Raw genomic sequence first — 22,152 nt, forward strand, 5'->3', positions numbered from 1 at the left:
CTGACAGAACTGTGTGTTTGCATTTTTACAGACTTAAGAATATTAACAAAACCAGCAATATTACTATGTACTACCTCAAAGAGTTTGTTCAGCAAAACAGCATCATTTATGCCCCCTTCCACAATAAAAATCCCACTTTTTTCAAACAATTGTTGACGATCCCTTTTGAGGGTAGAATTGTAATAATTGTTAAAATTATCTAACCCTAAAACACAGTCTTTTCAAGGCGGCGCTGATGTGGGTTCTGACGAAGCCGGCTGCTCCAATGACCAAAACAGAGTACCCTGTTTTTGATCGGATGTTGACTGATGACTTAACCGTTTTTCCCATCTGGATCCCTATACACACAAACAGCTCCTGGTTTAACCTAATCGAACAGAGAGTGAGTGGTCATGTGAAAAATAGCGATATTAGAAATGTAACTTAGGACCAACAAATTATTAAGGCGTTGTATAATAATACACTAGAAGGAACCCGCACAATGCAAATGGTTCAAAAGGTTTCGACTGGATTGAGTCAGAATGAAACTAAAATCAAATATATGATCAAGTACACTCATTTCACAAAACCTTAGTAATTCCCAAAATGTTAAATGTCAGTTTTGGTCATTTTACCTATTAGTTTCATAAATAAACAGCGCTTGCCTAACATTTAAGTAACTAAATTTTACAGCTTCTAACATAAGCATGTCGAAACGCATCTAAAAAAAGAGGTGTATAGTTTCAATATTTTCAGATCGAGGTGTGAATTCTTCTTATAGTGTAACATTACCACAAGAAAAGTAAGCTTCATAGTTCACCATCAAAAATCAGCATGCAATACAATAACCATCTATAAAACCATATGTGACAACAACTCAGCAATTGAAACTCAGTTATAGCAAATTCGACCCGATTACTTATAAATGAATGATTAGTGGTGTATTTACTCTAAACGTACTTAAAAGATGATAGGGCTGAGAGTAGCCAAATGTCTATTTAAATGCATGCATCATCCTAAATTAACTTATTCGAATATTAAGATTACTAAAGCAACATTTAGTTAAAAAAGAAATGAACTATAAATGTTTGCGGGTCAACCTATATAATCTGTTGAGGACACATTTAATTTAACTGCTATATAATCAAATTTATTTAAGTTCAAATATATGAAAACGAAAAACCAACCTCTACAATCTAAGCCTCTTCTGAAATTGAGTCTTCATGCTCTTTGGTTGCCAATTTCAAGTCAACCTCTACCTGTGGGTTGACTTGATTCGAGTCTTTAATATTTTCTCAAATGTCATTCCTCCCAATCTGTAAGCTGAAAAATAAACAAAACAGCTTTAGAAAGTTAATAACACTAAAAGTAATAATAGCGCATTCAAAAAAATATCTGAAGTTAATTTAATCTCAAACCAGCCTATTCTAAAAGCGGATAACAAAACATTGTGAAACCAAGGGTGTTACTTTGGTCTGTTAAATCATTCTACCAAGTGTTCAAATTCGATCTATGATTTAGATATGAACAGAATAAAATACCCAAAGCAATCAGCTGATATTCTAAACAAATTAACAACCTGAGATGTGCTCCAAAACCCCACATAGTTAAACACCGAAAACAAAGTCGTTTCAAAAATTGAAACAAAAAGAGGCATCTTTCTTTGAGGCATTAAAACAAGCACCTGGTGTGCATGTAAACTCAATAGCTAAAATCCCTTCCAAAACAAGCGAAAGCAAAACTAATAAACGTACAACAGCGCAACATATGTCCCTAATTTCACTTCTGCGGGAAAAATCCACAAAGGGGGCAACAATTGAAATGAAAATAGCAGCTAAAACGGATGTATAAATTACTTTTTGGGGCCGTGATTATGGGGAAAAGTGGTGGTTCGAACGCAAGCACGCACCTGAGGTGAAGAAAAACTGCAACAGATTAGAAAGATCAATCAATCAACTGAATCTCTCCTCCAGCTGTGGTTTTCTCATTCATACTAAACTCATCTGAAACAGGGAAGGTATATAGAAGACCCTATGTTGCACACGATTTAAGAATCGAATGAAGGAAGGGGCGATTTAAATTCGACATACGGTGGATATAACAAGGGTGTTTTGAGTGTTTCATCCCTCAATGGGCCGGGAGGAAGCCCAATAAATCATCGGGCAGCCTAGTCTAGAGATGCACAAAACGAACCGGTTTTGTTAACCAAATCGTCGACTTATCGGTCGTTTTATCTCATTTTTGCTTTAACCAGGATTTATCTTTTTTTTTATCCACTTTGGTCAGATTCCTTCCGGTTAATTAACCGGTTTTTTCTTATTTTTTTTAATTTTTTGATTTTTTATTGGTTAACGGGTAAACAAGTTAAAACTGGTTTCTTCTAAAAATTCCTTAGCCGGTTACGACGGTTAAAAAAATCACTAATTAGTTGTTAACCAATTACAATTTCGGTTAATAAACGGTTTCAGTTATCTAACTGGTTATTTTGTGCATCTCTACTAGTGATTTCTAGCTTACAATACTTTAGCCCTTAATTGGTGAGCCCAGTATAATTTATAAATTATAATCAAGAGATTCAGGATTTTTAGAAGTCAATTATAAAAGTCAAACTTGTTCATAAAAAAAGTCAACTGCAAAATTAAAACGTGATGAAAAAGAAATTCGGTTATGTGGATATGTTAGTTAGAAAACGGTTAAATAACTATCGTATTGTAAGGGTATAAATACCCACCGATGTCTTCATTTGTATGTGTGAAATTAGAAGTTTATATTGCATATTTTTTTTGGCACCAAACGAGTCCCTGTGCATATTTTGTGCATACTCAAACTCACAATTGTTCATCCTATGTTCATGAATGTTAATCGATCCCCAATCCGACAATAACCGGTGGGGCCAATTGCCGGGTTGTGATTTTGTGATGATTCTTTGTTGAGCTGAACACAGTCTTGGGGTCTCTTTTGCTGGGTTGTTATAGCAAATGAAAATGCATGGTACATTATTCAGTTGGCATGATGTTCTTTTTAATGAATGGTTGGTTTTGATGACTGTACACTTTGACTTACTAGTGTTATTTCTAGGAGATCACATGGCGCTTATAGTAACAAGGGAAATTACAGCTTTAAAAGCAGGGGTGACAATTTAAGTTTGAGTTGTAATAGGTAGGTTGACCTGTTTCGTTAACAATCATTTACCCGTTTTTTTAAACAAGCTGCATGCAGACCGATTTGGAGAAATGACTTACTTGAGCCCAAAAGTTGTCCTATTTATAATGAAACCATAATGCAGATTTACATGGTAGTCCTCGATTTGCGGCCGAAATGCACAATATCTCTTGATCTTTACAATATTGCAAACCTAGTCCTTGAAGTAATTATTTAACAGGTTTGCCTAAAGAAACAAAATACCACAACACATTAAATCAAGAGTTTTTTACATATTTCTCCCTCCTAAGGTGGCTTATTACGTATTTCCCCAAACAAAAAAACAATTACATATTTCCACTCCCTAATCCATATATATTACATATTTCCCCTTTTTATTAAAATTACTCTTAGAATGACTATTTTTTCCTTAAGGAACTATTAAATGAATATTTACATATTTCTCCTTTCTAATATCATCAATCAATTACATATTTTACAATTCATGTAGTATTTCCCCAATTCTTCTACTTAGTACTCTTAAAGCATTTATTTTTTTTTTTATAAAATACATACCTTTTTAACTAGTTTTATGCCCGTACAACGGACAAGCATTTTTATGTTAAAATGAACTCAGATGCCAACAACAAAGCCAGGATGAGTCTAAAAAGATCCAAATACTGAATCCCCCACACATCCCAAAACTGCATACAACCACAGGAAAGCTTAGCTACACTCTAAAGACGGCGAACACTTGCATTATTGTTGTATTTCTCTTTTAACTAAGGCACATCACCAATTTAGGCTGATTATAATATCATGTTTTAGTGTATCAGGAAGAAGAGATATAGTATTTTAATGTTTGACAATGCCTACAAAAAAAATTATTCGATAATATATTTTTAAATAACACTTTAAGAATAAAAGTTGTGACACGAGCACGGACCTCTACACTGTTAACAAATAAATAAATAATATTCAATCTTATTGTATTTATTTTTACATATTGTATTTTAGGTTGTCATCTACCACATTAAATAGGTAAATAAGTTTGTTGTAACCGTAGCTTAATCTTCTCCTCAATTGATGCTTGTATTCTGTATATATTCCCTAAAGGGTAAATGAGAAATCAAGTTCTTTTGACCATTCAATTGTAACTCAATATGGTATCAAGAGCCTGACCTCCTACGAGATCTCACAATCCTCTTTTCCTTTTTTTCTCCCCTTTTTTCGATCCACACCCCTGCACCATACTTCTTCTTTCCCTGCTTCTGTTCACACCTGCAACCCTACAGCAAACCAGCCATGGCACCCAAACAAATCGTCCCTCTCACTGCTGCAACCCACTTCCCCATCAAACTCACATCCAGGAATTTCCCCTCTTGGCGCAAACAGATCCTCTCCACCCTGATTGGTCTTGAACTCGACCACCACATTACCGGCACCTCTGAACCTCCGGCCAAAACAATCACCATCGGTGAAGTCTCTACAACCAACCCTGAATTCATGGCCTGGTTTCGACAAGACCAGATGGTGATCAGTGCACTCTTAGGAAGCTGCTCGGACGCCATTCAACCACTCGTCTCCGCTGCAGACACCGATCGACAGGCGTGGAACACCCTAAATGCGAGCTACGCTAGCGGCTCTCGCTCTCGGATCATATCCCTCAAATCCAAACTTTCCAAAAACCCAAAGGGTACTCGTTTTGTTACTGATTTCCTATACGATATGAAATCACATAGAGGGGCGACTCCACTGGAGCTTAGGACCTTAACCGCAGCCGTAAAATGTCCATCCCTAACTTTTCGGAGACATTGCTTAATATTAGGGTCCTTATCTTTGTCTCCCTCCGTCCTGCATTCTCTCCTAAGAGTCCCCACCTCCCCCACGCTATCCAATAGGGACGAGACTAATTCATCAAAACCAGACCCATCTTTCCAAATTGTAAGCGCATGCAGGATGTTATTACACTGCAAAGATTTCCTGTTCCCTGATCTTTGTTCTTGTCGGGAGGACGGTCTGACCACCCGTAAGGTGCAACGCGGCAACAAAAGTAATTGGACCCAATTGTCGACTGATCCTGGTGACACAACCACTTTGCGCAATGCACCTGTTAAACCCTGAGCAAACATCAGCCGACAACTGGGAGGAATGCTTTTAACAGTCTGAATAGGGAGGGAAAAAACTCGCTCGAGGAGGTTAACACCACCCCCGACCGTTGCTGGGTGACATGGGCTTGTGTCAACCACCACTTGACATGGTTTCCGGATCCCAACGATGAAATCTTCCACGTCCCTCGAGACTATGGCAAACGACACGACCTCATCATCATGCTTGCACCCTCTACTGAGAGCATGCATGACCATGCAGCGGCCACACAACCATTTGTCTCCTGCTCTAAGAACTTCCCCAACGTCCAAAAAGAGGTCTACGTCCCTAGAGATAGCCTCCTTTAAAGTTAGCTTTCGGTTTTCAGTCTTGAAGTGTGTGCTTTGCATGTGTTCTAGCAGGCGAAAAAACCCAGATCCCGGCTTCCCATCTTTACATTCGTGAAAAAATTTGAAAGGACAAGTCCTTAGACCACTAGCAGAACCCTGCACAGGGCCAACTGACTTAACATCCCTTCCCCGTCTCGTAGGAGCCATACGCGTATTTAAGCTACCATTTTTGGATGGAAACACACAAGTGATAAGCCAAACTCGAGATGAGTTGTGGGAGTGGAAAACCAAAGGAGGGCAGCAACCGCGAGTTGCCCACCCTCTAAAAAGAACCCCACGCTACCCGCTAGCTCATGGTTGGATAGAGATTTTTGTTTGTGTTTTTGTTATAAAATCTGATCTATATTCTTCCAGATCTGAATCAGTTGCGACAAATTGAGAATGATGAAGACAGAATGCTGATTTTGAAACGGATTAGATGAAAACGTTGAATCCGAATGAAAACGGAGATTTATTAGGTTTTTAGAAACAAAATGTTGATTGCGGATGATTATAAGAAAGATAGATTCTACGGATGAAAACGAAAATGAAATACGGATGAAACCGTTGATTTCGAATGATATCGGATTAGATGAAAACGCTTATTTCGGACTAAAAAGTTGATTTCGGATGAAAACGGATTGGATGAAAAGGCTGATTTCGGACTAAAAGCTGATCCCAGATGAATACGGATTGATTGCGGCTTGGATGAAAAGCTGATTTCCGGCTAAAAGTTGATTCCGGATGAAAACAGATTTAATGCGGCTTGGATAAAAGACAAAGTTTGGAGCGAGTAGAAAACTAAAAGTTGATTCCGGATGAATACGGATTGAATGCGGCTTGGATAAAAGACAAAGCTTGGATGAAAAGTTGATTCCGGATGAATACGGATTCAAAAAATGAGTAAATGAAAAGGAGAAAACTAAAAATGAGTAAATTGATTCCGGATGAAAAGTTAATTCCGGGTGAATACGGATTCAAAAAATGAGTGGATTCAAAAATACGGATTCAAAAAAATGAGTGGATTCCGGATGAAAAGTTTATTCCGGATGAATTACTTACGAATGAATACGGATGAAAAGTTTATTCCGGAACCAAGAAATCAGAATGCAACTAATCTCACGTTTTGTAAGAGTACAAAATATTTACCCTACATTTTAGCTAAAAAAGATTGTTAAGTATCTAATGAATGTGTCTTTGACTTGATCCGCTTCAAGTCAAATTAATAACCTGAGATCCGCTTCAAAACGCCACATAGTTACACACTGAAAACAAAGTCATTTAAAAAATTGTAACAAAAAGAGGCATCTTTCATTGAGGCATTAAAACACCTGGTGTGCATGCAAACTCAATAGCTAAAATCCCTTCCAAAACAAGCAAAAACAAAACCAACAAACATACAAGAGCGCAACATACATTCCCAATTTCACGTCTGCGTAAAAAACCCTACGGACCGAACACAAAAAAACCCTCTAGTTCATAAATCAACCGCAAAAAAACACGAACAAGAAAACACTAGTCACAAATAGCAGAAATTTACAATAAAAAACAAACCCACAAAGGAGGCAACGATTGAAATCAAAACAGCAACTAAAACGGAGACATAAACTACTTTTTGGGAGCGTGATTATGGGGAAAAGTGGTGGTTCGAACGCACGCACCTGCTGTGAAGAACAATTGCAACCGGCCCACTGTAATTGTTTTTTAACTTTGGGCTGCTGGTTTGAGCCCAACAACAACTATATATCATAGGCAAATGGCCACTAAATTTCCCGTTTTCAGCCCATGTAGGCCCAAATTGTATCAGGTATAGGAGGAGTATATACATGTTGATTATTGATTTATTGCTACAAGTTAACTACATTTTTATAACAATGGATTTTTATGTAGGATGTTTAAATGAATTATTATTTAATAGAGCAACGTCAATCACCTTACCTGCCTACCTATATATCATTGTTAACTTATTGAGTCATCTCATGACGTCCAACCGGTCACCGATTTAAGAATATGTTGTTAAAACATGGAGCCAAACTTTCAGCTATCAGATCTCACATTGTTAAAACATCGGTAAATCACACATTGTTCAAGCATTGCTGCTTTGTTTCCTAGTGGGCGTTGGCATTTCATATTGGTTACTTTTGTAATATGTATCAAGGGGGGTGGTATAACTATACTATTGTGTTCGTTTACAAACTTCAATCAAATGAATGGTCAAGTTGTCTAGTCATACAAACTTCATATTAGTTTATTTTCATTCAAGCTCAATAAACAATTTCTTTTATCGGACCATGGGTGTGACACAACAATAAAACAAAACGATTTCTTTCTGCGTTTTGTAGCATCTCCGTGTTAGTTTCTTGTTAACTGTGGTTGGCCTCTTAATTTGGTCCGTGTTTTAATGAAAGTTGCCGTTCAAAAAGAAGAAACAAAAAGCGATTTCTTTAACAATTGACAACTTGACATTAATTATAATATAATTATTTTATAAAAATGTACAAACCGACCAATTCATTGTTATGTAGCTAGCTGACAACTATATATACCTACACTTTACCTACTCCCAAACGAAAGAATTGTTAATTTATGTTGACCAAGAGGACAAGAACATCCATAAAATCACTATAAACAAATGTGAATTTCATTTATGTCTACATACCTATTATTCTATGAGCATTACACATACTAAATACTGCAATAATAATTACCTAAACGCGTATGCAGCAATCAGTATATAAGTTACCAGTTTACATTAGTTTGGGCAATTTTACAAAAAATAAGGGTGTAAATCAGGAAGGAATTTAGAACATATATAGAGACATACATATATGCATAACAACTAGGAACGAGAGAGAGGCAACCTGAATTAAACAAGACCATCTAGTATTAGTGGATTTGCATCTATTGCCAGTTTTTAGAAAATTCAATTGCAAAATCTCATATTTTCCAATGTTCTTTTGCAAATTATTATAATAAAATAATAAATCACTATTATTACCATAACTTCTTAATTATACGCTTATTAAAATCTGGTTTTTTCAATCCAAAAAAAATATTAAAATCAAGATAGAGAACTTGTTGCCCGACTACCTGCCATTGCTTTGTAATTGCCCTTTTTCGTGTGGAATAATATTATGGTTTAATTGATTAAAAAAACAGCATATTATAATCATTACAAAACTTATTATTATGTTTGTTAGTTATTGTGGTCATGTAAATGTCACATTATTCTATCACTTGAAACTAAGTGTTCAGGATTTGGATGAAAAAAAAAATAATTAAAGCAATTCGTTATGAAAATTTTAACTACAATCATAAACAGATTTTCTGACACCTCTTTTTCTCCTTTTATGTCAAATCATAAACACTAGTACGGGTTTTGTTGCTGGAACTCATGTATAAGTCAGAGAAATTAAAACAAAAGCAGAGCAAAATGACGATACGGGATCAAGAAATATGCCTTTACAATAAGAACACCATATTCAACGGGATCTGCAAATGCTGTTTAACGCGGTGCCATGTAACGACCATCGACAAATCTCTGGATGTTAGAACCATATGACAACCACTATTGTCCGACAATTGTCAACTCGATACAGGGATTTAAGTCAAGAGTTTTGACACATTAAGCAACCCAATTTTCTTACTGCTGCTGTGAAGAGATACAAAAACCTTACTCTTAAAAAGAAATTCAGATTAAACAAATAGTAAAATGTACATTAAGTGCAACACAAGTGGTAATTAGTAAATTTAACGTCTGCAACTTGACATCATAGAATATCAATTAATTGTGGAATATGCACAAGAATATTTAAAGAATTTGTTGAAATGTAAGCATCCTTGTTTTGTCCACTGCTTTCTTGTCTCCACTCATAACTTGTACCTAATTAACCACTCCACTCATATATCTTATTTACATACATTCATAGCCTACAGACCAGCTATTCTGATTCCAATTCATAGCAGCCATTTCTTTAACTTTTATAACTTAGAAAAATATATGTTAAGGTGCTTATCACAGGATTTCACATCAGAAAAAAAGGGTATATTTCACAGAATAGTAACCAAGTTTTAAAAGTGTTCTAATTAGGTTACTGGTGTCGTTTTTGTTCCAATTAGATAACTTAACATTCAAATCGAGCCATGTCCTTTTTTCCACGTGTCAAGAAAGAAATGAGGCATAAGATGCTAGGGTCCAATTATTTTAATATATGAAATTATATTTATTAAAAACAAAAACCATTTAATAACATTAAAAAACTAAAAAAAACAAGTTACAATCCACGTCATCACTCGACGTTAGCATCAAATAAAAGAGAAAAAATAAACAAAAATCCACATCACCACGGTTACCTATGAAATTGATGAAAAACCCTTAATTTTAATCAAAAATGAATGTTGAGTGACCTGATTGGAACACTTTTAAAACTTAAGTGACTTAATTGAAACATTTTTAAAACTTGGTTACTATTCTACAAAGTTACAAAAAAAAAAAAATAACATGGTTGGTGATGTGGACCATCATTGACCACTGACCAATTGGTTGATGATGTGGAATTCCACATCAACAAAAGTTAGAATGTCCCGTTAACAAAAATACTAACAGAGGTAAATTGGATGAACAGTTATTTAACCCTTAAAACCGATAACGGTCTTTTTAATTTACTAAAACTAACTATTAAGCTTATTATTGGTGTAATAGGAAGTCTTTGACTAAGAAGTGCTGTTTTTATGTCACTTTCTTTCATATTTGCCATTTGTTTTTGGTGCAGCGTTCCATTTTTAGAAAACACAATTGCAAAATCTCATATTTGCTCATCAAAGGTTGCTGCGATTATTGTAAAATTAAGAGTGATGTTTAGGGGGTTTATGATGATTACTGAGACATCAAAGGTTGAGATACTTGAAGTTATCTATAAATGAGTACAATATAAAAGCATATGCAAGTACAGGATATTGACAAATGAAAGTAACCAAAATTTTAAATTAAATAAAAGAACTCAATTTTGAAAAATAATAAACTGCTTTCTGAGAGAAACACAATTATTAAAAATTGGTGCTGGCACCTTAATATAAAAAAATACACGGTCATTTGATAATAATAAATTCTCCATTATGAATAGGAATTATAAAATAATTCGTTAAAAAGACTTCTTTCTTGTCTCCATTCCTATCTTGTCTCAAATAAACCACTCCCAAATTATCTCCATTCATGTTATCTTATTTACCTACATACATTCATACCATACAATCCAATTACTCTCATACCAATTTCCAGTTTACGTTTTCACTGTTAACAATGGCTGAAGCTGCTGCTGCTGCCCTCGTCAAACTCATTTTTGACAAGCTAGCCGATGAAGCCTTCAAGAAATATGCTCGTTCCCAGAATATTCACTCAGAGCTCAAGCAACTGGGGAGCACGTTGTCCCAGATCCAAGCTCTGCTTAATGATGCTTCTCACAAGGAAATAACTGATGAATCTGTCAGACTATGGCTCAATAGTCTCCAACATCTGGCTTACGATATCGATGACGTGCTCGATGATGTGGCTACTGAAGCTATGCATCGTGAGCTGACCCCGGAATCAGAAGCAAGCACCAGCATGGTAAGAAAACTCATACCAACTTGCTGCACAAAGTTCTCACTAAGTCATAGGCTGAGTCCCAAGTTAGACAGGATTACCACCCGGTTACAACATCTAGAAAAACAAAATCCTGGTTTGATTGTGAAAGGTGAAAAGCCAAAAATTAATACTAATAGAAGAACCGAAACCTCTTTGCCAGAACGTGATGTTGTTGGAAGAGAAGTTGAGACAAAGAAATTGCTCAACCAACTGTTAGTAGGTGAATCATCTAAGGAAAACTTTAGCATCTTACCCATAGTTGGTTTGGGTGGAGTGGGAAAGACCACTCTGGCTAGAATATTGTATAACGATACGCGGGTGAAGGATCACTTTGAACTCATGGCTTGGGTTTGTGTTTCCGATGAGTGTGATGTATTCAAAATAAGTGAAACCATCTTTGAATGTGTGGCTACAGAAAACAAACAGTTTAAAGATGTAAATCAGCTTCAAATTGCTCTTAGAGAGCAATTTAAGGACAAACGATTTCTACTAGTACTTGATGATGTGTGGAATCAAAACTATGATGATTGGGAAATACTAGTGCGTCCATTTCGTTCTGGGGCTGCTGGAAGTAGGGTAATCATGACAACTCGCCAGCAGGATCTGCTTAAAAAGATAGGTTTTAATCATGTCGACAATCTCGAGAGTTTGTCGCATGAAGATGCTTTGTCTTTGTTAGCTCTACATGCATTAGATGTAGATAACTTTGATTCGCATGAAACACTTAAACCACAAGCTAAAGGTATCGTGAAAAAGTGTGGTGGTTTGCCTTTAGCTTTAAAGGCAATTGGAAGGTTACTCAGAACAAAAACCGAGGGAGAAGAATGGGATGACGTGTTGAAAAGTAAGATATGGGATTTAGAAAAGTAAGATATGATCTTCCTGCTGATTTGAAGCGCTTGTTTGCATACTGCTCTTTGTTCCCAAAGGACTTTATGTTTGACAAGGAGGAGTTGATATTATTATGGATAGCTGACGGGTATCTGAACGAGTCAACTGCAGACAAATCACCAGAACGGTTGGGCCATGAATATTTTGAGAAATTGCTATCAAGGTCCTTTTTTCAACCCGCACCTAATGGTGAATCGTTTTTTGTGATGCATGATCTCATGAACGATTTGGCCGCATTTGTTGCTGGAGAATATTTTTTAAGGTTTGAAAATCAGACGGAGATGGCAATGGAAGCTTTAGCCAAGTACCGACATATGTCATTTATGCGTGAGCGCTATGTAGGTTTCCAGAAGTTTGAGGCATTTCAAAGAGCAAGAAGTTTGAGAACCCTGTTAGCTGTATATGTTGGGGTAGAACAAAGCTGGAACACGTTTTACATATCCAATAAAATTTTGGTTGACTTACTTCCTCAACTACCACTGTTACGGGTTCTTTCTTTGAGGCGTTTTAACATAAGTGAGGTACCGGATGCCATCTGTAGTTTGAACCACTTGAGGTATCTTAATTTGTCTGAAACAAGAATCTCAAAGTTACCAGAGAATGTTGGTAATCTTTATAATTTACAAACATTGATCGTTTTTGGTTGTAATTGCTTAACTACATTGCCTAAAAGCTTCTTAAAGCTAAAAAAGTTGAGGCATTTTGACATCGGGGAAACTCCGTGTTTGAAGAAGTTGCCCTTGGGAATTGGTGAGTTAAAAAACCTACAAACTCTCCCCAAGGTCATCGTTGGAGGAGACGGTGACTTTGCAATAACCAAGCTTAAGGGATTAGAGAATTTACGTGGGGAACTTTCCATTGAAGGATTGCACAAAGTGCAAATCCCAATGCATGCAAGGGAGGCGAACCTATCTCAAAAAAGGCTTACTAAGTTAAAGCTGAAATGGGGTTATGGTTATCAGAGAGGAACACTTGAGAAGGAGGTTCTCACTGAGCTCAAGCCACACATTGATACGTTGAAACATTTTGGAGTTGAGTATTACGGGGGAGGAGAGTTTCCAGGTTGGGTCGGGGATCCCTCTTTTCGTGAGTTGGTTTATGTGTCGATAATTGGTTGTAAAAAATGCACTTCTCTACCACCATTTGGGAAGCTACCTTCACTTAAGGAGTTGTTGATTCAAGGAATGGATGATGTTAAAGTCATAAGCTTGGAGTCAACTAGGACTAACGATGTTACCTTCCCTTCACTTGAAATTCTAAGGTTTGAAGATATGTCTAGTTGGGAGGTATGGTCAACCAATAGCGAGGTAATGTTTCCACGCCTTCGAGAGCTTCAAATAATCAAATGTCCCAATTTGAGTGATGTCTCACTTGAAGCATTACCTTCGCTAAGAGTTTTGGAGATAGAGGGATGTGGTGAAAGTGTGCTGAGAAGTCTGGTTCGAGCAGCTTCATCAAACACTAAATTGAAAATAGAATCAATTTTAGGGGTTACGGATGAGGTGTGGAGAGGTGTTATAGAGTATCTTGGGGCGGTTGAAGAACTAAGCATACATCATTGTAATGAAATAAGATACCCCTGTGGAAATCAAATACAGAGGCAAGTAAAGTTCTTGTAAATTTAAAGGAATTGGAGGTATGGGATTGTAAAAATTTGGTGAGTTTAGTAGAGAAAGAGGAGGATGAGGATAACACTGGGAGCGACCTCTTATCATCTCTTAAGAAGTTGGATATAAAGTTCTGTGAAAGTATGGAGCGTTTGTGTTGTCCAAATAGCATTGAGAGTTTAGTTATCAAAGGGTGTAGTTCAGTTAGAGATGTCTCCTTCCCAAGAGCAACAACAACAGGTGGAGGAGGGCAGAATCTCAAGTCACTTGCTATAGATATAAATGGTTGTGAAAATCTAAAATCAATAAATCAATTGAGCAACTCCACTCACCTCACCTCTTTGTCAATAAGTGAATGTAGAAACATGGAGTTATTTTCTGATCTTCGTCAGCTATCAAATCTCACCTCGTTGTATATATATGGTTGTAAAAGCATAGGGTCATTTCCTGACCTTGAGCTATCAAAGCTCACCAGGTTGGAAATAGCAGGTTGTGAAAGCATAGAGTCATTTCCTAACCTCCATCTGCCAAATCTCACAGATCTGGGGATAGAAGGTTGTGAAAACATGAAGGCATTTGGTGACCTGCAGCTACCAAATCTAATCAGTTGGGGGATAAGTAATTGTGAAAATCTGGAGTCATTTCCTGACCTTCAGCTATCCAATCTCACCATGTTAAAACATATGGATATCATGAAGTGTCCAATGATTGATGCTTCCTTTCCTCGTGGGCTTTGGCCTCCCAATTTGTGTTCCCTTGAAACAGGGGGGTTGAAAAAGCCCATCTCAGAATGGGGCAATCAGAATTTCCCAGCTTCCCTTGTTCACCTAAGGTTATTTAATGAACCAGATGTGAGGAATATTAGTCAACTGTCCCACCTTTTCCCTTCTTCTCTTACATCTCTGGATATATACTATTTTGATAATCTGGAATCACTTTCAACGGGACTCCAACACCTCACATCTCTTCAACATCTTGAAATTTGGAGCTGCCCAAAGGTGAACGATCTACCAGAGACGCTGTTACCTTTACTTTTGAGTTTGAGAATCAGAGAATGCCCAAAATTGAAAGAAAGGTGTTCAGGAAGAGGCTCCCACTACTGGCCACTCATCTCTCATATCCCCTGCATTGAAATATAGACTAGAGGTACTTATTTATTAAATACCCTCTGAATCGGATTGTACGGTTAATTTTGTTTTTTGGTTGCTAGTTTATCCGATGGATGTGAGTTGGCTTTAGTTAGGGTTTTGGTGTAGTTTATGGGATTATTGAAGTGTTATAGTAATAGATAATGAAATTTGATTGAAGTTACTTTGAGTCTCCATTACAAAGTTGAATCTGATTCACAAGTTGAAGATACAAATTAGGGTTTAGATCTGCATTTGGTTTGACTAATTTAGGCATTTTGTTTACTGTGGAGTTATGATAAAGAAAACAAACATAGCTAATTTGATTAATTGTATTAATACTTGATATGAAGTCTGTGAATAACTTATATATTACAACTAAACTTTTGCAGGATCATATCCTAAAGGATCTTCTCGGTGATGGAACATTCACAGTTGACCAGGTCAGATTCAAGAACAGAGAAAAGTCTCAAGGTGCGAATTTTCAGGGAAAGTATCTTGAGTAAAGTGCAGTAAAACTCGCGCGTATAATTACTGAATCAGCTAATAACAGACAAAGTGTCGACGACATAAGTGTAAGTTCCTTTTAAGTAGACAACATTTGACTACCCCATAATATAACAAACTGGTTTTGATTATTAGTATTCATGATATAACACAGGATTTATTCATGAAAATCAGTTGGATTCAATATTCAAAGTGAAGGTCTTAAGAAATTGTCAAACATCGGACCAGAGGCTAAGTTAAAGGAAAGGTCAAAGTGCTTGATGATGGACAAGATCATTTCTGGTAAGCTTATACCTTTTTCCCATAAAAATTATGGGTGGGTTGGATAACGAGTCAAAACAGGTTCGGGTTAATAATATTGTTGACCTTTTAGTAGGGTTGAACTGAGGCGGGTTGGAGTGTTGGACTCTGGTACAAACATTTTTGTTTTCTTTTGACCTTATGGCCAATTAATGTTTTAACTATGATTACAGAAAATATACTATTTAGAATAGTCGTCTAAACTTTTTCTAAAGAAATGTTTAAAAAGTAACATGTGTTTTGATTATGTATTAATAACTTTAGAACCACTTGTATGGTTGTTCCTATTCTTTTGTACCTTTTGGGGTAAAATGCTACAGGATTATATTACACACATATTATTTGGTTGAGCCCGTAGCTTAGGTTAAGGGGTATGGGGATCATGGTTGGGTGGATTAAACCACGGCAACCACGACCCTCCCATTTGAAAGTTTTAAGAAAAATAAATTAAAAAAATAAAGCGGATGGTGGTTTGGGTCATGACCACACCCTTAGTGTAGTGGTTTTGGATGATGGATTAGAGATTGATGACATCATACCTATGTGGAGGGTCATGGTGGTCATAAGGGTCATGACCACACCCTATAGCCTTATTTGTTATATATAATTGAATATAAAATAATGAGGCAGGCTTGTACGAAGCATCAGTGGCGGACCCAGAAATTATTTGCAGGGGGTGTGGATAAGTGGTTCAAGCATATTTTCAGAGGGTGCGGTCGGGTTTTTTACCTAAAAAGTACACTAAATTTTTTTTGAAGGGGTGCGCCCGCCCACCCTGGGCATCACCTAGGTCCGCCCATACGAAGCATACGTGAGTATTTGAGCCATTGATCTTTCAAGATCAATGGCTCAAAGAAATCCAGTGGCATTTTCGTAAATATGATATTCAAACAATTGAAGAAACAAATAGCAAAAGGGTATTCTGGTCCTTTCCCACTTGAACTCCTCTCCCCTTGATTTTCAAACGTTTATAACTTTTTCATACGTTGATATTTTTTAAAATTACGCCATATTAACAAGCATTTCATCCTCTTTAATTCGAGCAGTCTATTGCTATAGTTTTCTTAAATTCTTTTTATATGATTTTGAATATTCATTACGTATGAAAGAGTTATAGCCGTTTGAAAATCAATGGGGGAAGTTGTTTAAGTGAGGAATGTCTAAATTACCCTTCAAGGCAAGGACACTTGTCCTCCTCCCTTGGTCGCATACACTTCGTACAAATCTTATGTCTTGTATATGATCCTTTACCTAAATAATATATTTAGTATATTTTTTCCATAATATTGATAGTATTGCTATATAAATTTGCTCCCTAAAAATCATGGGCCCTGGATATGCCCTACCCTCCACGGTGGATCTGCCCATTTGACTCGTTATCCATATAGTTAAATTTTTCAGTCCAACCCACCAGACATAACCATATCAACCATTAAACGAAGTACAGTTTGACTCTTGAGGTCAAACAAATTAAAATTGACTTCAAAATTGATTACTATGATGTTTCTTTAGCTGGTACAGAAATGCAACAGGATCCACATCATCTTCAATGGAAAAGGTTGTTTCTGTAACATTCTTGTTATGTTGAATTTGAAAAGCAATGGGTTTGGCCATTAATATCAAAGTGTATTGTTTGACCATTGAAGTTTTTTAATTGCAGTTGAAGAAAGAAGATATTCTGCAAATCAACAACGTACACATCCAAAATACTTCATAATTGGTGGAAAGGAGGCTGGCTACATCTATTGCCATAATTTGGTTCATTTACATGCTCTGCAAACATCCCGAGATTCAAGATAAGGTTGAATAAGAAATCAAAGAAGCAATAAACATTATTTTGACTTATTGACTTATGACTTTTTAAAAAGTAGTTTTTAAAAAATGTTTGGATTAGCTTATGGGGTGGGAAAAGCCAATAAGTTAATAAGTTGTTTAGAAAAAATGTTTGGATTAGCTTATGAGTGGATTAGCTTAGGGCAGGGGGTAATTCTGTAATTGTGTTTTGAAAAGTTATAAAAAGTTCCAAAAAGTCACAAAATACTAACTTTTCAAAACTGACTTCTGTACAAAAAGTTGTTTCAAAAAGTCATTTTTAATTACCCAAACATTATTTTGACTTGTTGGCTTTTTGAAAAAGCCGATAAGTCAATAAGTTGTTCCAAAAAGCTTCCCTAAATCGCCCGCAGCCTAGTGTCTATAGGTGCACAAAACGGTTTCTTCTCTAGCCAGTTCGGTTAAAATGGTTTTTTCTCTAGTCGGTTCGGTTAATCGAACAAGCAGTTTTATCTCATTTTTTCTTTAACCCGTTTTTTCACATTTCATGATTTCATCATTAGCAGATGTCCAAAGGAGATGCTGTTACCCTCACTTTTGAGTTTGATAATTGACGAATGCCCAAAATTGAAAGAGAGGTGTGAAGGAAGAGGCTCCCACTACTAGCCACTCATCTCTCATATCCCCAAAATCGAAATAGACTGGAGGTACTTTTGTATTGAAGAGCCTCTAATTTCCATATGATAAACAGGCTTGTCTTATGCGTGTTTTTGTTGGACTAGGTTTTTGGTGCTCAAAACCTAAAATTGAATTTTAATAATGACAATAATTTATATGTTGAAATCAGTAATCACTTTTCATGAGTATAAACTAATATATTGCTGATAAGTTGAAGTCGATTTTGACACAACCAATCTTAATAATAATCCGTATTTTCTTCACTTGTAGATTCCTGTTTATTACACATATCAAGTTGACTTTCAATTTCGCCTTTTTTTTATCTTAGCCATTTTCATTATCCTTTTTTGCAGCTTGGTGCATGAGTATGTTCAATGATTACATTTCAATACAGAAACTACGTTAGCTGATTTGATTTTGGTAAACATGTAAATTAAGCATTTCCATTATTCTTTTTTAGATGAGAAGCTTCTGTATAGCGGAACAACAGAATATGTTATATATTACAACAAAATTTTGCAGGGACTTAAGACCATGACATCCTAAAGGATCTTCTAGGTGATGGAACATTCACAGTTGACCAGGAAAAAATTGAGATAAAAGAGATTTTAGCAGTGTAAGTTCCTTTCAGTCAAAAAAAACATATGACTAGTGCATAATATATACAATGACCTGGTTTTGACTATTGGCATTCATGATATAACACAGGGTTTATTCATGTTTGACAGCATGTGTGGTTTAACTGAAGGAGGTCTTAGATATGTAATGCTTTTGATGATGATGTAACTGCATTCACTCTCAAACAAAGAAAGCTTTAAATATTAGACCAGAAGCTAAGTTAAAGGGAAGGGTCAAATTGGTTGACCGAAAGGAACTTAAGCACGAGGTACCAGATGATTTTTGGTAAGAGGATAGTTTTTCCCCATAAAAATTATGGGTTGGGTGGATAACGAGTTCAAAGAGGTCTAGTGGTTAACTTTATAGTAGGGATGATATGGGTCGGGTCTGGTTGAATTTTTTATTTTCTTATAAGCTTATTTCTAGTTAATGTTTCAACTACGATTATAAAAAGAATATATATATACTATTTATAATAGTAGTCTAACTTTCTTTTAATAGTGTCTAGTAAGTGTTATGTGTTTTGATTATATTCTTGTTAAACTAATTTGAAAAGCAATGGGTTTAATTGGCCACTAATGTCAAAGTGGGTTGTTGACCGTTGACTGCAGTTGAAGAAAGAATTTGCAAGGTTTCAACAACACACATCCAAAGTCACAGATGTTGAGGAATTTGCAAACAGTGTGAGTGAAGAAAGCCTAGAAAAGCTGGAGTATCTTAATGCAGATTTTAACGAAACTGTCAAGACTCTTTCATGCAGTTCCAGTGGTATGCAATTTCAAAGTTTGAAATGATGCTTAATCTTCACGTTGACAAAAGGTTACTACTTATAAAGACTTGTCACTAATAAGGTTTTGTTGCTAATGAAGAAGACTCACCAAAGGAACCCTTGAGCTGTTGTTACAAGTTGTGTCTGGTGGCATTTGTCGCTCATGGGCGAAACTTATAAGCGATGAAGAATCAGTGGTTAAGAAACTTGCATACGATGACAACTTACCAACTGATGAAGAGAAAAAGAACTGGCAAATGAAGCAAATCACCTCTACTGAAGATTAATGAAGAAGACTCGCCAATGAAAAAGAGATGTCACATGTCAGCCTTGTTAGAAGAATAATTATAAGCTAGATCATTGTTATTATTTTATTTATTTTATTTATTTTACTAACATAAGTTATATGTGGCGGTTATTGTCACTAATGTCCGTATATATATATATGTAATACACATTTGATATTTATCAATTCACTTTTCGTCCTTTATGTTTCAATGTTTTCGTCCTTTATGTGGCGGTTATAGATGCACTTTTCGTCCTTTATGTTTCAATGTTTCGATAGACGCTGTCCTTTAACTTTAAAAATTACATTGTATGTCCTTTATGTTTGCAATCATTAACGGGCGGTGTCCTTTCAGCTAAACCCATCTGTTCGGGATGGTGTTATTTCACTAGCAATGTGATATTTTAACTACAACTAATTTGAAGGCTTTGTCCTTTAAAAGATATAAATTTGGCCACTTTTGAACCATATGGCGTGTTTATTTATAGCTACGTTGTTATATAATGGTTAAAAATACAATACATTACAAATTGGCCTATCCATAAGTAATGTGAAATTGACCCTTTTTCCAAGTTGGCGTCTTAATTTTTTAGTCACCAACGGATATTATAAAAATTATGTACAGTAAAATACAATTTAAATTTTAACCCTATTATATTAATAGGATATGATAAAATATTGCCATCGTCATTGTAATAATGCAATCCATCAAATATTATGAAAATATACAAGTGGCATTCTTTTAATGACTACCTACTCTTTTTTTCTAATAGCTACCGGCCAGAACATGCAAAATAATACAAAAAAAAAAAAAAAAGAATTTGACATGGCAATTGCAGCAATCACTAAAAACAAGTTGTAGTCGTTATTTAGCTTCATTTTGTATTATGGTAATTATATGGTGGTTTTTGTGAAGTTTAAAGAAAAGTTAATTTTATAAGTGCTTGATCTATATTTATATATGGTGTTTTACCCGTTCGTTTTAAACCCAGACAAAAAGATATTATAGTTTCAGCTTTTACCCAAAATCCATTATGATCATGTCTTATTTTCCTATGGGTCCTACACCATATACACCGGCTGATGTTATCATATGGGCGGTGTGTGAGGGTAAAAATGTCTATACGGGCCCTATGACTTTCGTAGTGGTTAATGTCAATTACTTTTATGTCACAACACCATATCATACAATCTATATGACCCTCTCTCAGTCACTATTGTTTAAGTGAACCACATCACACAGGAAAATGGTTATATTTGTCGTATAATTTTGTCAATGATTACATTAGTCATCTGGTGTCATTTAATACGACCCATACGACCAACTTTCCCTTCTGATACGACCCATACGACCATTTTTACCTTCTCATATGACTCATATGACATGTTAGCGGTGTCGTGTCGGTGTGTTTAGACCGACCTTTTTCTTAATCAACAAAGTCTTAAGTTGTTGTATATAACCAATTTATAACGATAAATCCAAATATTGCCTTAGCCATTGTCATCAATGTGGATTTTTTTTATGACTACCAACTCCTCTTGGCTGCCGCCCTATATTATTTAAATGAAAGGAACATTGACCATAACAATTGCAGAAATTATTGTTTAGTTTTTGGCTGTGTTGGTCATCTTTTGGCAACATGTGAATAAGAAAAGCTTCAAATTTTGAATTCCCTTTTTGCCCTTCTTCCATGGTGGTATATACCGACTGCATTTAAAAACGATTTCCACCCATTTAGTTAAAATAAACTCATTTTGTATTGTCTTTTACCATAAATGGGTCGTTCCTGAAAGTAAAGATAAAAAGGTTAATGGGTAAACTAGCATGAAAGCCGTCCAAAGTTCATTTCCAATGCATACAATCCTCTAAATTTAGTGATATCGAAATATTCACATTACTAGTCTAGACCTTTAGAACCACCACAAGTGGCCTAGTGGTGGAGTGACTTGGGTTCTCCAATGGAGACCCAAGTTCAATTCCCATTAGTGCCACTTTGGTGGCCACCGACGCCCGCTTTAAAGCCGGACCGAGGACACTCGAGGTCTCGGGTTCGAAACATGTTTCTTACCCCTCTTTGATGACTATGGGTATTTGCCGCCAGGGATCCTTGTCGGGTGGTGAACTGGGAAGGGAGATCCCTTCCGCGATCAGGGGTATCGTGCAACTACCCTTTTTTTAGTCTAGACCTTTAGTCTTTTGTATTCCTGATTGACGCATTGTCTAAACCTTAGTCTTTTGTATTCCTGCTTAACGCATTATATTATTAATAAAAGTTTTTTAAAAATGGACAAAACAGTTTTTTTCGAGTCAATGCAACCTGATCTGCTCTGTTCTAACCATACCAGAACTAGTAGTAAACCTGTCCGGTGGACGGA

The 22,152-nt window shown here is 36.0% G+C and overlaps 2 protein-coding genes and 3 long non-coding RNA genes across 8 annotated transcripts; 4 read left to right on the forward strand and 1 right to left on the reverse strand.

Moving 5' to 3' along the window:
• Positions 1-15: 15 nt before the first annotated feature.
• Positions 16-2,001, reverse strand: LOC110900163. Of its 3 annotated transcripts, none has more exons than XR_004876626.1 (3): positions 1,889-2,001; positions 1,167-1,302; positions 16-367 (listed from the first exon to the last, which is right to left on the reverse strand). It is a non-coding gene; the product is annotated as an uncharacterized LOC110900163 (long non-coding RNA). The 3 variants fall into 3 exon arrangements; XR_004876627.1 differs by having other exon boundaries at positions 1,836-1,905; XR_004876628.1 differs by lacking the exon at positions 1,889-2,001 and adding an exon at positions 1,664-1,783.
• Positions 2,002-10,896: 8,895 nt separating this feature from the next.
• LOC110900162 (putative disease resistance RPP13-like protein 1) lies at positions 10,897-12,090 on the forward strand. Its single transcript, XM_022147066.2, has one exon. The coding sequence runs from the start codon at positions 10,897-10,899 to the stop codon at positions 12,088-12,090; it is 1,194 nt and encodes a 397-aa protein (XP_022002758.1).
• Positions 12,091-12,155: 65 nt separating this feature from the next.
• On the forward strand, positions 12,156-14,857 carry LOC110902230 (putative disease resistance protein At3g14460). Its single transcript, XM_035982479.1, is given in 2 exon segments — positions 12,156-13,688; positions 13,691-14,857. Coding segments are annotated over 2 exon segments (2,700 nt in total).
• Positions 14,858-15,240: 383 nt separating this feature from the next.
• LOC110900160 lies at positions 15,241-17,511 on the forward strand. The gene is made up of 3 exons (XR_002570812.2): positions 15,241-15,420; positions 15,507-15,634; positions 17,313-17,511. It is a non-coding gene; the product is annotated as an uncharacterized LOC110900160 (long non-coding RNA).
• Positions 17,512-18,456: 945 nt separating this feature from the next.
• LOC110900161 lies at positions 18,457-19,967 on the forward strand. Of its 2 annotated transcripts, none has more exons than XR_004876629.1 (5): positions 18,457-18,523; positions 18,626-18,719; positions 18,832-19,006; positions 19,333-19,489; positions 19,591-19,967. It is a non-coding gene; the product is annotated as an uncharacterized LOC110900161 (long non-coding RNA). The 2 variants fall into 2 exon arrangements; XR_002570813.2 differs by having other exon boundaries at positions 19,594-19,967.
• Positions 19,968-22,152: the final 2,185 nt, after the last annotated feature.

This window comes from Helianthus annuus, chromosome 13 (assembly GCF_002127325.2).
Source record: "Helianthus annuus cultivar XRQ/B chromosome 13, HanXRQr2.0-SUNRISE, whole genome shotgun sequence".
Lineage (NCBI taxonomy): Eukaryota > Viridiplantae > Streptophyta > Magnoliopsida > Asterales > Asteraceae > Helianthus > Helianthus annuus.

What these genes read in the sequence shown, in the direction of transcription:
- LOC110900162 (XM_022147066.2), top strand. Translation starts at nt 10,897, where the DNA reads ATGGCTGAAGCTGCTGCTGCTGCCCTCGTCAAACTCATTTTTGACAAG.